Source organism: Petaurus breviceps, unplaced genomic scaffold (genome assembly GCF_028583685.1).
Source record: "Petaurus breviceps papuanus isolate PSGF00001 unplaced genomic scaffold, PetGlider_PUasm1.0 90784, whole genome shotgun sequence".
NCBI lineage: Eukaryota > Metazoa > Chordata > Mammalia > Diprotodontia > Petauridae > Petaurus > Petaurus breviceps.
The window spans coordinates 7,258,071-7,277,653 of record NW_027187345.1 but is presented as its reverse complement, the minus strand read 5'-3'; the positions used below and the strand labels follow the sequence as shown (position 1 = coordinate 7,277,653).

The following is a 19,583-nucleotide window of genomic DNA, read 5'->3' as shown; positions in this document are numbered from 1 at the left end:
CTATGCTGAGTCATACTATGCTTGTAGTCCACTAAAACCAGCAAATATTTTAAGCATGATCTGGTATCCAGCCATGTCCTTCCAATCCTATGAGATTATTTGAAACCCAAATGTAAGGTTAAGTAAAAAGCATTATTAAATATCTTCTTAGATTTGGCCACCATTTTGGATTGAGATCATTTGGGTTCCTGATTCTGCCATCCAAAATGTTATTTATCCTTCCCAACTTGATGTTACTGGCAAATCTGATAAGCAAGATATATATTCCTAAGACACTGATTTAAAAAAACAAAAACTCAAAGCCTCATGGCCACAAACATATCCTATATGCATTCCAGTAGGGGTCCTCAATGCTGATATCAAGTCATGACTATTCTAGTCATTCAACCAATCTTGAATCCATTTAACTATACTGCCATCAAGGCCAAGCCTTAAATTTAACAGAATCACAGCATTTCAGCATTGAAACTAAGTGACTATCTACTCCAAACCATAACTGAAAGATTTCCCTCTGCAACATACCAAAGTGCCTTAAGTCTTCTAGTGTGGGACAATCCATTCCCTCCCACTGCACTTTTAGATGGCTCTAATTCTTAAGAAGCTTATCCTTATACAAAGTCTAAATGTGATGCTTCGTAACTTCTATCATTTCTAAGATTTGTCAAATGATTTGTTAAGATTAAGTCTGTCTCCCTAAAGCATTCTGCCAATCTAGCTGCTTAGTGTCAAAATAGGAAACAAAGATAATCCACTTTCCCTTCTTAAAAGCTCACTGGAGTGGCAGTCAAGATGGTGGAGTAAAAACTGGACTTCCTCGCAGCTCCAGCTTCCACCTCCCCCAGTTCATGTAAAAAATGACTCTAGAAAAACTTTGGAGCTACAGAACCCACAAAATGACAGAGAGAAGCTAACCTCCCACTGAAGACAGCCCGGTAGGCTCGCAGGAAGGGGCCAGTGCAGTGTGTTGGGAGCCACGCCCAGTACTGTGTGAGCTGAGGTTTTACCCTCAGGGCAGCCACAGCCAGCTACTGGCTGGAGGGACTTCAGATCACCAGCAGCTGGGTGGTTTCCAGAATATTCAACACATAGCTGCTAAGGACAAAGTGAGAGGTCACTGCAGTGTGGACTTTGGGATCCGGTAGTTCGGGAATGCGGTCCAGCCTTTACCCCCTAGAGGGAGAAGTCGCTGAGGCACTGTGGCCATTTAGCTGCAGCCACGTGTGAGCTTTGGCTCCTGGCTTGCAGACTGTAAGGGGACCAAGCGACCAGTCTGAGGGGAAATCACTCTTGCTTTAACCTGCTTGGATCTGGATTAGGGTCTAGGGTGGAAGTCCTGGGGTGCATGACCTGCTTGCCAGAACATGTGGAGGCTCAGAGAGGGCACCCAACTAACAGCTCCAGCAGCTGCAAAAACCCCAGTGACTCGGACAAAGCTCCCTTGTCTGGTAGCAGAGTTCTACTGTGGCAAAAACTCAAAAGTGAAGTAATTGAGTGGCAACATGAGCAAACAAGGGAAGCAAAGCAAGCAGAGCAATACAACTTTACACTCCTATTTTGGGGACAAAAAGGATTAAAGCATGGAATAGGAGGAAGACAGTGAAGTCAAGACTCCTGAACCAAAAGCTTCCAAGAAAAATATGAGCTGGTTACAGGCCATAGAGGACCTTAAGAAGGATTTTAAAAACCAAATAAAAGAAGTGGAGGAAAAATTGGGAAGAGAAATGAGAACGATGCAAGAAAACTATGAAATGAGAGTCAACAACCTGACTGAAGAAAATAACACCTTAAAAAACAGACTAACAAATGGCAAAAGAAGCTCAAAAAGGGAATGAGGAGAAGGCCTAAAAAAGCCAAATTTGCTAGATGGAAAAAGAATCTCAAAAGCTCATTGAAGAGAATCATTCCTTCAGAATTAGACAGGAGAAAATGGAAGCTAGTGACTTTATGAGAAATCAAGATACTATTAAACAGATACAAACAAATGAAAAAATAGAAGGCAATGTGAAATATCTCATTGGAAAAACCACTAACCTGGAAAACAGATCCAGGAGAGATCATTTAAAAATTATTGGACTACCTGAAAGCCATGATCAAAAAAAAAAAAAGAACCTAGAAATCATCCTTCAAGAAATTCTCAAGGAAAACTGCCCTGATGTTTTAGAACCAGAGGGCAAACTAGAGTTTGAAAGAATCCACCAATCACCTCCCGAAAAAGATCCCCAAAAGAAAACTCCTAGGAATATTATAGCTAGGTTCCAGAATTCCCAGATCAAGGAGAAAATATTACAAGTAGCCAGGAAGAAACAATTTGAATATTGTAGAAACACAATCAGGATAACACAGGATCTGGCAGCTTCTACACTGAGGGATCAAAGGGCTTGGAATATGATATTCTGGAGGAGAAAGGAGCTGGGATTAAAACCAAGAATCACCTACCCAGCAAAACTGAGTATCATGTTTCAGGGGAAAATATTGTCATTCAATGGAATAGAAGACTTTCAAGCATTCTTTTTTTTTTTTTTAAAGCAATCGGGGTTAAGTAACTTGCTCAAGGTTACACGGCCTGGTGTTTCTGGGTGGGTGCTAAGTGTCTGAGCCCGGGATTCGATCTCCAGGTCATCCCGACACTGGAGCCTGTGCTCTTACTTGCTGTGCTACCTGGCCGCCCCTACTTTCAAGCATTCTTGATGAAAAAAACCAGAGTTAAACAGAAAATCTGACATTAATATACAAGAAGCAAGAGAAGCATGAGAAGGTAAACAGGGAAAAGAAATCATAAGGAACCTATCAAAATTGAACTATTTACATTCCTACATGGAAAAATGATAATTGTAACTTGTGAAACTTTTCTCAGTATGAGAATAGTTGAAGGAAATAGAAATGTGTGTATGTGTATATATAACACACACACTCATACATATATATGTCTATATAGGAGTGTATATGGGCGTATGAATACATATGTGAGTATGTGTATGTATGTGTACAGGTATACATAGAGGGCACAGGACCAATTTAATAGGAAGGGATGATATTTAAAAGGTGAAATTAAGAGGTGAGAGAGGAATATAATGAGAGGAGATGGGAAGAGACAGAATGCTATCTCATATAGAAGAGGCAAGGGAAAATGGTTACAATGGAGGGGAAGCGCTATTTTGGGGTGGCAGAAAAAAGGGGAGAAAATTTGTAACTCAAAATCTTGCGGGAATGAATGATGTAAACTAGAAGTTAATAAAGCATTTGATAAAGTAAAAAATAAAAGCTCACTGGCCTGTCTTTGGAGACTCCATCATCTTTGCTTTTTTTCTTTTAACAAAATAGGATGCCTGCTCTCTTCTAGTCCTGCAGTATTTCTTCCATCCTCCTCAGCTTTGAATCAGAAATCACTTCTGCCATTACTCATCTAGCCCTGGTAATAAGAAGTTACTGAGGGCAGCCAGATGCTTTATTATCACTTCCTCACCTATTTTAAGTTCAACTCCCTGTTGGTCATTTCTTCTCTAGCCTTCCAATACAAAGATCATTCTCCTTGGCAGAAAAACAAAAACAGCAGAAGTTAAGTATTCCTGCCTTTTCTCTACCATCTGTTACCATCTATCCCTAGAAGTGGTCCTAGACCTTTTCTGGTCATCCTTTTGCAAAACATGACTTTATATCATTTAGTTTGCCATTTAAGATCATCACCTCTGGCTCTGACCTTATCCTCCAGTCTTATTTTACATTATTCCCCAAGTACTTTAGTTTACAACCAGACTGTAGTATTAACTGTTCCCTAGGGATGCTAGGACACCTCATGTTTCTGTGACTCACAGCTTTCTCCCATTTCTGGGAAGCATTTTCATCTTGGTCTTTCAGAATCTTTCTCCTTCTTCAGAAGGTTCATCTTAGGTACTAACTTCTTCATGATGCTCTATCAATTCTCATCATCACTGTTTTTTCCTGCCTCAAATTGCTGCTGAAATTATGTCAGCTATTATTATATATGGCTTTAAGGTTTGCAAAATACTTTAAAATCATTATATCCATACAAAAGACCTTGGGAAGTAGGTGCTATTATTATTATCCTCATCTTACAGATATGGAAACTGAGGCAGGGAGAGGTTAAGTGACTTGTCCCTGGCCACACAGCTAGTGTTTGAAGCCAAATTTGAACTTTGGTCTTCCTGATTCCAAGAATAACAACTAGCTTATAGAAAAATATCTTTAGATCTCACCTTTACCCCTTTCATTTCTTATGCTATGTTATACTTATCTAAACCATGCTGTTCTCTCCCAATTGGAGATAAAATTCTTAATAGCAAGGCTTATTTCAATTTTTATATTCTCAGCACATGTATAGTGCCTTGCATGCAACAGGCACTTAATATTTGTTGAACTGAATTAAGGCAAGTCAAAAATGTATCAGTAGCTTGATTTTTAAATTGTTGTTTTCTTTTTGACCAATCATTTCTCTTTAATCTTGTTCCCACCCAGCTACCCTGAACGCCTTAAAAAAAAGAAAGATATTTGAGAAAAAGCAACCTGCCACATTCTTATAATGCCCATTCTTCATAAAATGTTCCCCTATTAGGAAGGAAGAGTGTATATACTCATCAAGTTTTCTGGACCAAGATTTGTCATTACAATTAATCAGGCTGCATTAACTCTACTTTTGGCAAAGATGGAACTGTAATGCCAAGCAAAGGCAACTTCCCAAGGTTCAAAATACCAGCATAGGTGCTCTCCATTTTATTCAGTGAAAAATTAAGAACAGAGAAGATGAAAATATGACATCAGTCAAAATACAGCATTTACTAAGTGTGATTCAATAATCTCCAAGTACCACCCCACCCCTGGACATTACCATTCATTTAATCAGTCACAAAGTCCCTCTTCTCAAATGGAGATTAGTTTCCAATCATAAGTAAAGTACTTTCATTTGTTTAATCACAGAGCACAAAAAGGTCAAAAGTTCCCCACCCTTGGATCACAACTGAATCTACCCCAGAGTTATAAGCTTAATCACAGCATTTAATACCCAAATGGAGGTCTTTTCTTCATCTTGACAGGAGGCAAGTTCTCAGCAATCTTTGTTCCTGGGGAGACAAAGCTTAGCAAGGCCAGAAGATACATTGCCAGTGTCTTCATTAATTCATTCTCTGTCTGCAGAACAGTCCTAGAACCCCTGAAAACATTAGCAAAACCCTCTTCTAGGATTTCTGTAAACATACAACAAGAAAATTCTTCTTCAGGGCTTCTGAACCAACAGCAAGGTTGCAAGACCTCTGCAACAACAGTACTGTCCTTCACCAGTGGACAGAATTCACTCTCTGTCTGCAGAACAGTCTCAGGAGCTCTGAACCAACAGCAAGGTTCCAAGGCCTCTACAACAACAGGACTGTCTTTCACCAGTGGACAAATCTGGCAAAACAACATCAAAACAGACAAAGTACCAGCATAACAGCCATGTCTCCTCAGTCCTTGGCAGCTCTGGGTGGCAGCTCTCAAAAGTCCTGGGCAATTCAAAGTGGCCCTCAGCAATCCTCCCCGTCTCTCTCTGCCTCCAAGATGCTGCTTCCAAAAAGTTCTTCTGCCTCTCTCTTTTCTTGTGTCTCTCTAAATTTATGTCACCAGCTCCTCCCAGTTCAGCCCTCTCTTTTCACATCAACAAGTCCATTCCACAAGTGGGATTCACAAGCTCTGGGTTTTAACACAATCAATTTGAAAACCAAGCCAATACAGGGGGATCTTTATATTCCATTACTATTACAGGAACCCAAGAGGAAATTTCTTCTTCTTCTTTGCTTTTTTTGGAGGGGGGAAGGCTTGGAGTTAAGTTACTTGCCCAAGATCACACAGCTAGTAAGTGTTAAGTGTCTGAGGCTAGATTTGAACTCACTTCCTCCTGACTCTAGGGCTGGTGCTCTATTCACTGCACCACCTAGCTGCCCTCAAGAGGAAATTTCAATTGTTGAGATCCTACTTAAGTTATTCAGCCAATGAATATTTAGGTAACTACTCTGAGCTAGGCCCTGTGCTAAGTACTTCATATGTGTTATCTCATTTGATCCTCTCAACAACCCTGGGAGTTAGGTCCTATAATTATCCCCATTTTAGGGTTAAAGAAACTGAGGCAGACAGCAGTTAAGAGGCTTGCCCTGGACTACACAGCTGGTAAGTATCTGAGAATGGACTTTAACTCAGGTCTTCCTGACTCTAGTCCCAGACCTCTATGCACTGAGCCTTATAGCTGCCCTATCCCAGCCATAAGGCCTAACCTATCAAGTGCCCAAGAGGCTTAAATGTGCCTCCCTGCATTAGGATCACTATTTCACCTACTGAATGTATTTTATGGATGGTAATCAGTTGCCATTTTTAAAAATTACCATATCTACTCTTAGATATTGTCTTCTATGAATTATTAATCCTCTCCACTGCTGTTCTTCTTCCTATGATGAACTTTCTACTGTAAGGTTTCTTCCTGTACTCAGCTTTGTCCTTTCCTCTTTGGTTTAAAGTAGTCTTGTTTAGCTTTGCAAGCCTTCCAGCAAATATATTTTAGGCCCTCTTTAGGTATAACCTATACCTGAACAAGAACTTGGCATGACTTTATATTAAGGTATGGTTCAGAAGTACAGATATCTTCTTTATATCTAATTGTTCACTTCCTAAATTCAACTCTTTTCCGGAGCCCTTACATTTAAATGCTAGCAGTAATAAGAACACCAGGTGTATACCTGAAATTATCAATTTCCGTCCTAGGACTTTATAGGCCTCAGTAATGACTTTTAGATTCCTTCTGACAGTACTACCAAGAATAGCGGCTATCAGGTTTGAGAAATCTCAGGAAGCTTTTTTTGGTCATATCCCAAACACATGCATTAGAAAATAACAGAGGTCTCTGTGATCTATGTCTATCTGACAAATAACTACATTGGTACACCTGAGGCAGGAATCACACACACAAGGGTCTCATTTTGTTCACTGATTCAAATCTTTACTTGTTACAGTACAAAGCTCTGTTTTATACTTAGAGAATAGTTTCTTCCTAAGATTCATCCCATACCTATCATTTAGCACCAAATGATCTTCTTCCATTCTTCCACCCTATGGACTCCTGATAGAGGTTAGGATTTCTCTCTGCCTCTTCAGGCACTGTTGCTTCCTTGTTACTACTTGCACACTGTGAATGAAGAAATTGCAACTTCTAAAGGGTTAAACATACAAGGTCACAGGTATGATACAAGATTGTACAAAGAACAGACAAATAAAAAGGTTGGTGGGAATCAAGTACAAAGGGCTTTACTGAGACTATGAGATAATGTTTGTAAAGCACTCAGCACTCTGATTAGCATACTTAATAAATGCTTTATGCCTTCTCTGCCTTCCCCATTTACTGGGAGTTTCCTGTATTTAATATCTTTCCCCTTACGACCTTGCAGGAATGAGAGGGCCTGGGTAAGACTAGGACATGTAGGCTCTAAATTTTGATGCTAAGCAGATTGGAAGAAGGTGTCCTATATCTGCTATAGCTAACATCTGATTTATTCTGTACCTGTAATGGACCAGTGGCCTGAAGGGTCATTTCAGAGCAAGACATTAACATAACTAGTCTGTCATCAACAGAAGATAAGGAGATTCCCAACTTTTAAGTCCTACCTTCACAGGACAATTAAGTTTGAGAAATACTTGCTAAGTCATTACTATACTATTACCAATAAGGTATTGTTAAAACAAACATCTGTATTAAAGTCCCTACCTTGAAGGAGCTTATATCTGCCTGGGGCAATACAAAATGAATGCAAATAAGTATTATACAGGAAAGGGAATGAGGGTGGCAAAGAAGAGATCAGGTTCAGTATTCAGTATCATTAGAATTAAATACTCATAGTCCATCTAACAGTTAAGCAATGGAGATTTACTTTATCATAGCAGGCAAAGGATAGTCAACCAGAATATTTAGTAAGGCAGACTGTGTTGATTCAGCTGAGATGACCATGTATGTACTGATAGTCATTCCAACCAGTGGCAAGCAATGAGTTTTACTCCTTAAATATGACCTGTTGTCTATCCTGGCAAGAATGCTTAGTTTCTGCTTAAAGAATGGAAAACATTCCTTCTTGTTTTTTCCTTTAAAATCACACGAGTACACAATTAATAGTCGTCAATGTTACAGCTAGATAGGAGCACTTCCACTTGTAGTCCCCTTTGCAACATAACCTCTATTTACTACCTTTTTGGACTGTACGAATTATTTCATCAGCATAGAGGAAATTAGTCTGTGAGTCCCTTGAGAGTGGTGACTGGTTTCTGCCTCTCTTTTTATCTGCAGTGCCTGTCACACTGCAGGTGCTCAGTAAACGCTTGCAGATTGGACTTGAGCACTCTCAAGGAGGAACAAGGTGATGCTGACTTGATTTGCAATCTGAAGAAAGAGAGATAGAGGAATGTGGATGATGGTGGGGTGTGGTGGTAAAGCAAGCACAGCAGCAACAAGGTGGATGTCCAGTACCTAGGTCCTGCCTGACAGTTAAGGGAGTTATATAGAGTGAAGAATGCTTAAGGAACTCACTGGAAATTAGGCCAGCTCTGCCTCAGGATTTGTTCTAATTGTGAGGGAGTTATCTCACCAAAGAAGTTCTCTCAGATTATTCTTAGATTCAGCTTAAAACTGTCTTATCTCAAGAAAAGACACTTCCCTCTTTGCTTTTTTTTGGGTGGGGGAGGGAAATAGCAGTAGGGTAGTGGATACAGGTATGGAACACTACAAATAATAGCAGATTTCTTCAATACTGGTTAGTGTTTCTAAATTGTTTTTTCCCCTCCTTTTTTATCATAAAGGCTATCTCTCTGGGAGAAGAGGGACGGATAGATTGGGCAATGTAGGTATTGTAAAATATCAATAAAAATTTAAAAATCTCTACTCAAATTTTTTTTTTAAATCTATAGTTTTAATTAACTCTTTATCTTTGAACTTTCTCTTTGCATAGCATTAAATTTATAAACCCCTTACAGTTTCATGTAACCTTTTACTGGATTACAAATAAAGATGACTATTACAGATCACTATCTTGCTTCAAAATATATGTGCCAAACCCATCAAGGAATGGTACTGGATAAGGCAAACAAGGTCTATCAGTAATATTTTCTCTAAAAGGCATATTCCACATGATTTTCCAGCTAAAGAAAACATGTTCCAGTAGGTGGCACTAGACAGCTAAAGAAAGTGTTAAGGACCCTTTTTAATTCCAAAGGATTTTCTTGTACAATAGAAGCATTACCTAAATGAAAATAACAAAACTCTAAGAAGCAATGTTCTATCATTGAAGAAAATAGAGAGGAATGTACTTCATTCCCCCATTATAAAAATATCACCAGAATTTTTCCTTTCTTTTCTTGCAATATATTACTGAAAGTTTTCAAGTATTGTACCTTGATGCTATTTATTTCATTTGCAATCTTACTACTTACTCAACTCGAAGTTTTCCTAGTGCTATTAGGTTAAAAAGGATGATAAGACATATCTAACATAGCATTCATTGCTTCCTCTTCTCCACCCCCTGGCTTCCATGAAGTCCTAGTTAAAATCCCACCTTCAACAGGAAGTCTTCCCCAATTCCCCTGAATTCTAATGCCTTCCTTCAGTTGATTATTTCCAAAGATCCTGTATATATAGTTGGTTTGCACCTAGTTATTAGCATATTGTTTCCTCCACTAGATTGTGAACTCCTTACTATCACAAGAGCAAGGGCTCTCTTTTACCTTTATTTTTTTTTAATTCCCAGTCCAGTGCATGGTAAATAGCAGGCAAGATGTTTATTGATTTATCACTTTCACAATAATCTTAATACAAAATACACAAAAGCCACCATAACACAGTAAAATCTTATAGAAAGATTGCTTTGCTCATTATCCCTTTTTTGACACTTCCTGTGGCACTAACTTTTTTCCTGTGATATTTCACCTAACATGGTGGGGTTTTTTCTTTACTTTCTTTTCAGGTACAAGAAAGCCTGTGTTTCACCCATACAAAATGCAGAATGGTCATAAAGGACTCAGATTCTATAAATAATTAATAAGGGTCTCCCCCACACCCTTTTCTGTGAGTAGTCTTTCCCTCAGGGATTTATATAGTACTCCAGACTCATTACATCAACAATTCTGTATCACTGTGCTCCAAAGAACCAAATGAATAATGGCAAGCAGGGTAAGCCTGAAGTTCAATTCACAGGTCCACAAGTGTTTATCATGAATGAGAAGTATGGGTGTTGGTCATACTGCAGACTCATAAGGGGCTTGTGAACTATGAGAAGGTCTACATCTTTTTCACTTTCTCTTTTCTATTACCCCCCACCTCTGAAGAGATCTTAGACATCAGCTAAACCTAAGCTTTAAGTAAATCTAGCGTGGCAATGCCAGAGTTGTGATATAAGAAGGCAAAGAGTATAGATCTGTCTCCAACTTCCTATAATTAAAATATCATCCCTTCTCCCTCTTTCACTTAGCGATCTTATCAGCTCCCATATATTTAATTACCATCCCTATGCTGATGATTCTCAAACCTATCTATTCTGCCCTAAACTCTCTTTGGACTTTCAAACTCACATCTGCAGGTGCCTTTCAGACAACTGGAAATAGATGGTCAGTAGACACCTTAAACTCAACATGTCCAAAACCAAATTCACTGTATTTCCCTCTAAACCCTCTCCCCTTCACTGTAAAGAGTAACAGCATCATCCCAGTCCATCAGGCTCACGAGCTAGGTGTCATTCTAGATTCTGCATTATTTCTCACTCTCCAATATCCATCTTTTGCCAAGGAAAATCCATTACACCTTTGTAGTATCTCTCAAATACAGTCTCTTCCCCCCTCTAACACTGCCACTACCCTGATCCAGGCCCTCCTCACCTCCTACCTGGACTACTGTACTAACTTGTTGGTGGGGTCTGCCTGCCACAAATCTTTTTCCAGTCTAACTCATCTTCCATTCATCCCCCAACCCCCTGAATAAATTCAAATGGTTCCCTATAATCTCCAGAATCAAATTCAAAATGTTGTTTGGTGGTCAAAGTTCATCTGAACCCTCTTACCTTTTCAGTCTTCTTACACCTTACTCCCCAACCATGTACTCTTCAATCCAGTGATACTGGCTTCCTTGCTGTTTAACAAACCAAGCACACACTCTCTCTCAGCTCTAGGTACTTTTTTCTGGCTATCTACCATGCCTGGAACATTCTTTTTCCTCCCTTCTCTGCCTAATAGCTTTCCTGGCTTCCTTTAAATATCAACTAAAATTCTATATTTTATAGGGAAGTCTTTCTCAACTCCTTTAAACTCTAATGCTTTCCTTCTTTTAATTATTCCTATTTACCTGTATATAACTTGTGGCAGGTAGGTGGCTGAGTAACTAGACTGCCAGGTTTGGAGTCAACAACTGAGTTCAAATCTGATCTAATAATCACTAGCTGTGTGACCCTAGCTGTGTAACAAATTTAACCCTATTTGCCTCAGTTACCTCAAATGAAAAATAAGCTGGAGAAGGAAATCGAAAATCACTCCAGTATCTTTGCCAAGACGACCCCAAAAAAGAGTCACAAAGAGTTGGACATAATTGAAAAATGACTGAACAACAATACCTGTTACTTTTCCAACTTGGATTGTCAGATTTCTTCCCTACTTCAAACAGATAAGGGAGTAATTATCTATATGCATGGATGATGCCAAAATACAAAATATATATTTTGACAGTGAACTCTAAAATAAGATGAGTTTCTTCCATAAACCTGATAGTAGACTGGATTTTGTCATACAAATACCATTATTCTCTTTTTTTAAAATTAATTATTTTTTAAGCAATTGGGGTTAAGTAACTTACTCAAAGTTACACAGCCAGGTGTTTCTGGGTGGGTGCTAAGGATCTAAGCCCGGATTCGATGCCAGGTCTCCCGACTCTGGGGCTGGTGCTGTTACTCACTGTACCACGTGGCCACCCCCATTATTCTCTTTTAAGGAAACTATACCGACAGTCTAATGCCATTTCCCAAAACTGTATTCCACAAAATCCTGATGTTCTACCTAACCAAAATGGGTTTTGTGAGAACATGCTGATGTTATTAAACCTTTATTACTAATTATTATATAATAAATATAACTAAATGTTTATTAAATATGAAACATTATGTCAATGACTAAATAGTCTTCCTTTCCTCTCTACTGTTTCAGAATTTCTTTGAATTTTGCCCTTTATATCTCTGGAGGTACAGAATACCCTTACAGCAGGATCAAAGATTTAAAAAACTATAGATTTAGGGTTGGAAAGAGCCTCAGAGGTCATCAATTAAGAGTTATATCAGTATGTTTCAAGCCCTGAATTGTTTCATGGCCAATATCTAAGAAATTATCTATCCACAAATACTTATATTGTGTACTTACTTCTATTATTAACAACAGTTAAAACATTAAGAATTGAGTTCTTTTAAGAATATCAAAGGTCTTAACAATGAAAACCAGTTAAGTCAGTTTAACTTGCTGATTCTTGATACAAGAATATGGATGTAGTGTTACATTCACAGCTATCTAGAATGCATGATTATTATTAAACAGAGAATTCAGCAACAATATGAACTTTACCTCATTCACTGATGAAAGTGGAAGCTTAGCCCTGGATGGCTGTTTGGTCCTACATGCTTTTAGTGGTCTCTTGATTTGTTGAACTTCTAGTTTTTCAGTTGGCATAGATGAATAATGCCTCTTCACTATTTTCACAGGCCACTTAGTATACAATAGACTTAGTTTGTGATTCATTGTTCTGGAAGTACCAAAAGATTTCAGGGATGGAACATTCATTTTTTCAACTCTGCAGAAGACAGTCTTCAACCGAGATATTATGTTTGCTGCTGACATTTTCCAGTTGATGTGTCCAGGAAATGAACATTTCAAACCATCAGCTGTTGTTTCAGAACAGTATAAATCCAAGTTTCTATTTATTGTCAAGGTCCTGCATGTTGTCTTTTCAAATTCCTTTAGTGGTTTTAGTGTTGGATGAAGAACTCTAGGGAGACGTTGGCACTGGCATATTTTTGCTAAAATGCAGGGAGACTTGGCCAGGTCTTGGAGGAGTTTAATTTGCATCACTGCACTCAAAACTAAACAAAACAAAATTTCAGAGTTTATCATTTAACAGTTACTCAACAAGCATTTATTGGTAAAGAAAGGCAAAAACATCCTCCTTGCACTAAAGAAGCTCATATTCTACTGGGGAGACACTTATCTAGGGACATACAAGATATATACAGTGTAACATGCTCCAAAGAAAATGTTCTTTTTTGAGATGAGTAAAATTCTGAAAGCATAACAGAGCACTTAAGTGGAATCCAAAAGATATGCCTGAAAGCTCAAACGTGTTACTTTAAGCTTTCAAGCAAGCAACATTTATTCAATACAACTATGTACTAGGAACTGCGATAAGATACAAGGATAAAAATGAAACAGTTCCAGTCCTAAGTAAGGTAACATTCTATCTTCACTTAAAGTTGTAGGCCAAGCCTCAATTAGGTTCCAGGTTCAAAATATAATAAAGAGTTTTGGAACACAAAACACGATTAAAATCAGCTTTTGAAAAGTACAAATTAAAATCATCAATTAAAAAGAACATAAGGAGAAGACTACATTACTTGCCCTCTCCTGAACAATCAACACTGCAAACAATTCTTGAAAAGTTTTCCCTTAAAAGGCAGCTAAAGAGGAAGATGAAGCATTGAACTTCAACCTTTTATGGGCTGGGACTCCCATCACAGAGGGCAAGGAAGGAAAATGGCCTCAATGCACCTTTGAAAGAACAGCCCAGGAAGAGATGATTCCTTTCCCACAACACCAAACAGGTACTACCTCTTACCTCATCCTGCCCCCTGGTGGTGGGATCCCTAAAATTTCCTAGGTGGACTTCCACCACTAAAATATTCTTAAAACCACCCCAGCATAAGCAGCACTGAAACAGCACAAACCAAAGTATAAAAAGACTTCTCACAACAGTGGGGGGAATGATGTCTTCTTTGGATAAAACACTTGTGATGACCAGAAACATCCAAGTCCACAGATAAGGTGATGACCCCTATCAGGTTGTCTCTTTTCCCTACAATGGGTCAGGATCATCTGAATTAAAACAGCTAAGAGTTCATAGGGTCTTGCATGTAACTCCTCCTGGGATCTAAGGTGACACCAGGATTCACTTTGTTCTGCTGTACTTGTACTTCAGTGTTCCCTGATACATTAGTCCAAATAGAAGATCTAATAGGAAAGCACTAGAAAGAGTCAAGTAGGACCACATCCAACAGTGTTCTTGTTCAGGTAAATTCTCCTGAAAACTAGATCCAAGAAACTGCTGCAATGGAGAGCCCTCCCCCTCTTGGGAGTAGCACTGATTTATTAAAGACAAAGCCTCTGCAAGATAGCAAAGTCAACTTCTATAATCTGGGGTGTTGTGATGAAAAGCTGTTGTTTTAGAAGTAATTTGGGTGTTCCATGCATGATACCAGCTGCTGGAGATGGTATGGAAGATGAGAAATACAGCAAATGTGAAGGCAACGTGCTCAATCCTGGACCTTGTTCATAATAAAATGGGTGTCCTAAGCAGGGGCAATAGCAGAAGGGAGCCCAAAGGGAGAGAGGGAATAAGCTTTATATGGTGCCCACCACATGTCAGGCAGTGTTCTAAGTGCTTCACAAATACTATCTTATTTGATACAACTTTGCAAGGTAGGTGCTGTTATCCCCATTTTACAGCTGAGGAAACTGAGGTAAACAGAGATTACGTGCTTTCCCTAGGGTCACAGAGCCAGCAATTAAGTGTCTGAGGCTGAATTTGAATGCAGGTCTCCCTGTATCTAGGTTTACAGCTTTATTCAATGTAATACCTAGCTGTCATATTGAAGAAGGATATATTCTTTTTTTTTCTTTTTTTTTGCTTTTTGGAGGGGAGAAGGCAGGGCAATTGGGGTTAACTTGCCTAAGGTCACATGGCTAGTAAGTGTTAATTGTTTGAGGTCGGATTTGAAGTCAGGTCCTCCTGACTCCAGGGCAGGTGCTCTATTCACTGTGCCACCTAGCTGCCAGGAGAAGGATGTATAAATCTTAAAGGGCTGATATTGGCTGCCTCAGTAAAAGACTTAACTGGCACTACAAGCTGTTATCCTGAATACGTATTACCCCGAAAATAAGACACTGTCTTATTATATTTTTGGACAGAAAAACACCAGAGGGCTTATTTTCAGGGGAGGGCTTATTTTAATGAACATTGACAGCAATTTTAATAAACAGGTAAATGTGAACAAAAAAATGTACCTTTATTCAATAAGCAAATCACTGGGGAAGAACAGGATGATGCGCTCACTGCTGCAGCTCTGATTGGATGCAGCTCAGAGCGTGGCATGCGTTTCACGGGGGGGAGGTACGACGGTGCATACAGAGGGTACCGTGATGTAGCGTGTAGCGCAGGGGATCACCTTCACTACAGTAGCAATCTCAATAGGGCTTATTTTCGGGGGAGGGCTTATTTTAGAGGAATCTTACACTGTAAGGGGAGGGCTTATTTTCGGGATAGGTCTTATTATCAGGGAAACACGGGTAACTGCAGTCTTGTCCTGCTGTGGGGGAAGAGAACAAGCAAAATCAATTTGTCAGTTATAGGTATGCAGACAACCACAGGGATCATACCAGACTGATACTTTAGAGTTATATACTCTGGAACATGGACCATATTTCTTCTATACACTAATATGATGCCTTCAACAACTCCTCTCTCTGGTGATCAGTTGGAAGTTAGTTGGGTTTTAAAATGTTATGGTGAACTTTGTTTGCAATGTACTAAGAAGCTATTGTGAAAGATGTCTGATGTTATGCAAGATCATGCACAATGTGCACATGTGGCTGTATCTTCAGCCATACATACAATCCTCTGGCTTGTTGTTAACCTTTCCATGATATAAAAACTTAAAAGTTACTTGAAAAAAAAACCCTACATTATGGTTTGTTTGACAGGCATCAAGATTACTAATCTTCCTCTAGGACTTAACATTTCCACATGCCTCAATAAATACAGCCATCTCAAGAAAGCCACAACCATTCTCTGCTAGGAAGCCTACCACATTATCTGAGCAGTTACTAACTTGCTCAGATACTCTACTAAAGCAACTATCCAGTTTTCTGTAACTCCTCATTTGGCCTGCCTTTTTAAACTATCATGACTCATTCTTACTGCCCATTTCCAGAATGTGCAGTGATTCTGTCACTCATGCAGGCATACACAAAAATTTGAGAGCAAGAAAGGCCCTTAGAGCTAATCTAAAAATTATGTGTTACCAAGAGTTACAAAGCATTCCTGGTTTTATCACAAACCCAAATGTTTCCAGCAAATAGGAAATTTTAAATACACAAACAGAAAATAGTAAAATAAGAACTTTTATCTGTCCTTCATCTCTGCTCCTGTCTTTATACCTTTTCCCTTTAGTCATCTCATTAACATCAAAGAGGTCAAATGTAGATATAGACACAGACACAATATTCCAAAACTCTTAGTGCAGTTTTAAGCAACTAAAGCTCAACATTACACTAAGACTTTTTTTTGGGACAGCTTATTTGCACACTTTCATAAATGTAAACACACACACACATCCAGCTCCAAATGGTTTTACTCACTCATATGACTTTTTCTCTCTGGGACTAAGGAAGGCCTTCTTTAACTTCAAATTCTGTGATCCTAACTCTCTCAATTTTGAATTCCAGTCATGAATCTCCACCTACAGTGGAAAATGTGATAAAGTTTAGAGACCTGAGTGTGAATCTTGGCTCTCCATTTAATTCCCAAGTGACCTCTGGCAAGTCATTTAAAGTCTCTTGGACTGAAGTTCTCAACTAACAACTAGGGGAATGGAGCAAATGGTCTCTGAGGTCCCTTTCAGCTCTAAATCTATAACCATATGTCTAAAACTAAACTTATTATATCTTTCTTCCTTAAACCCCTATCTCTTCCAAATTTGGTTATTTCTGTGACAGCAACACAATCCTTCTGATCACTCAAGTTTGAAATCTGAATTTATCCTTGACTCTTCTCTTTCTCTTACACCCCTCCTCTCCCCCACTTCCAATTAGTTGGCAAGCCTTGTTGATTTCATCTCTACAAAACCTTTAGCCTGCTCCCTGTGCTCATGTACCACTTCACTGAGGTCCTCCCTCATCACTTATTAAATGCTTTATTGCAACATGCTCCTACTCTCTTGCCTCTCCAATCTATTCTCTACACAGCTGCCAAATTAATATCCTTAAAACATAGGTCTTACTCTATCAATAGGCAGAAAACCTCAGTAGCTTTTTATCCCTTTAGGACTAAGAAAAATCCAAACTTTTCATGGTGACATTTAAAAGTCTTCCATGGTCTAGCTCTCACTTATCTTTCCAGGTATATTTCATATTACTCAATTTCATTTAGTGTATGCTTTAGCCTTGTAACAGAGCTGTTCCCTAGACTCAACTTTCCATCTATCCTTTCTGTGCATTTGCCCAAGCTGTCCTATGCTGGGAGTGACCCCCTTCCTCACCTCTCCTTCTTAGAATCTTGGCTTCTTTCAATTTCAGCTCTTGTGCCACCTTCAACAGTACTTCTTTTCTGATTCCAGACTCCCCTCATTCCCTCCTACCCACTCCCTAAACCATGTGGGATTTACTTATCTGTGCACACATTATAATCTATCCGTCAATAGAAACAGAAGTTCCTTGAGGGTGGGAATGTTTTTTTCTTCCTACAGGATCTTTCACTCAAACTTAATGTTTGTAGAGCTAAGGGTGAGACTCTAGAACAATGTTTCTTAAAATAAATTTAATTAATGTTCTTTTTTTGGGTGCCTGGTTTGTTTTCATGATTTTTTTTTTACGGGTCACAAAAGTGACTAGAGCACCAGGCAGTTCCTTTCAAACAGGATATTATAAGCTTTATTCTTTAAGGTGATATCATTTGGACTCAGACTTTCTTGTATTATAACTATTTCTTCCCAGCAAAAAGAGTGATGGATTTGGCATCATAAAAGAATACAAAACTAGGAGTGAGGATCTTTTGGGTTCAAATCCTTCTTCTGTTACATACTTAAGATGTATAATTTTGGGCTAGTCCCTTGACCTCTTTGGGTCTCAAATTTAATTATCTGTAAATGAGGAGGCCAGACTATGTAATCTCTAAGGCAGAGGGGTCCTTAACTGGTGGTAGGGCCATAGATAGATTTCAAGGGGTTTGATAATCTTGGTAGGAAAACATACATCTTTATTTTTGCTAACTTTTAAATGGAGCTGAGCATTTCCTTCAATTATGAATTTAAGAAAAATACTCTGAGAAGGGGTCTGAAGGTTTCACTAGGCTGCCAAAGGGGTCCCTTCCGTAACAGCTAGCATTTATATAATGCTGTGTTTTTGCAAAATACTTTACAAATATTATCTCATTTTATCCTTGCAACCTTGAGAGTTGGGGATGCCATTATCCCCATTTTAGAGATAAGGAAACTGGAACAGATCTAGCAGTTAAATGATTTGCTCAGGGTCACAAAGCTTAGTGAGAGTCTGAGGCTGCCTTTGAACTCTGGGTCTAAGGCTCTACCCAAATGACCCCTGGCTGAATTTAACATAAAAGAGATTCCTCCTACTCTGAGGTGAGAGATAGAGGATAGAATATGGGGTATGGAGTCAGGAACTCATCTTTCTGACTTAAAATCTGGTTTCAGACACTCACTAACTGTGGCCCTGGGCAAGTCACTTCATCTGTCTGCCTCGGTTTCCTCACCTGTAAAATGAGCTGAAGAAGGAAATGGCAAACCACTGCAGTATCTCTGCCAAGAAAACCTCAAATGGGCTGAGAGTCGGACACCACTGAAAAGACTCAATGGCAACCCTCTAAGGTCACCATCCTACGAAGCAAGTTTGAATCTCAGTTCTTCCATTTACTGCATGACCCTGGGCAAGTCACTTAACTTCTCAGAACCTCAGTTCCAGCTGAAATTTGCCTGGCCACGATGACCTTCAAGTTCTCCCCGAGACCCTCCCTCTTACGTCCCCAAGCAGGTGTGCTGGACCTGGGAAGGGATCTTTTTCATCTTTCTATTCCCTGGCTCCATGCGCAGAAGTAGGGAACCATTAGCAGAATCAGGTAGGTCAGCAGGGGAGGGGGAAGCCACGTGACCCAGAAGGGGAAGGAGGGGCGACCACCCCAACCCGGCGGTCCGGGAGAAAAGACTCCTCCCAGCCCAGGAGAAGCGAGGGGCAGGCCCGGGCTAGGCCGTTACTGACCTCCGCCTAAAGGAGAGAAGGCAATGCCGGCGGCTACACGCTTCCGTTCGCGACAACGCCAACGTAAAGCTCCAATCTCTGAAGAGACCCGACCCATGCCGCCTCCACAGCTGGCTAGGTCCGCCGACCTTCACACCCGCGCACGCACGCAGCATGCGTGCTGCTCACGTGACAGCTTTCCCCTCCCTCCTCATTCCCCTGCCCCCTCCGGAGCCTGCTGCCAAGCCTACGTCTGACTGTCCTGTAAGGAGAAGTTGAATAAAGTTTGTTTATTCAAAACA

General features: G+C 39.6%; 1 protein-coding gene across 5 annotated transcripts in view; it reads right to left on the bottom strand.

Annotated features, from left to right (window-relative positions):
* Positions 1–19,491, bottom strand: part of RMND1 (required for meiotic nuclear division 1 homolog) — a 67,088-nt gene extending 47,597 nt beyond the window's left edge. For 2 of the 5 annotated variants that reach the window (XM_069069665.1, XM_069069667.1), the window contains exons 1-2: positions 19,303–19,491; positions 12,610–13,124 (exon numbers count right to left, since the gene is read on the bottom strand). In XM_069069665.1, coding sequence (XP_068925766.1) covers positions 12,610–13,124; positions 19,303–19,399 — 612 coding nt within the window. In that variant the 5' untranslated portion in view covers positions 19,400–19,491. Of the gene's footprint in view, positions 1–12,609; positions 13,125–16,671; positions 16,773–19,302 lie in introns of all 5 variants that reach the window. The other 3 variants (XM_069069666.1, XM_069069668.1, XM_069069669.1) reach the window with 3 other exon arrangements.
* Between the last annotated feature and the right edge of the window lie 92 nt (positions 19,492–19,583).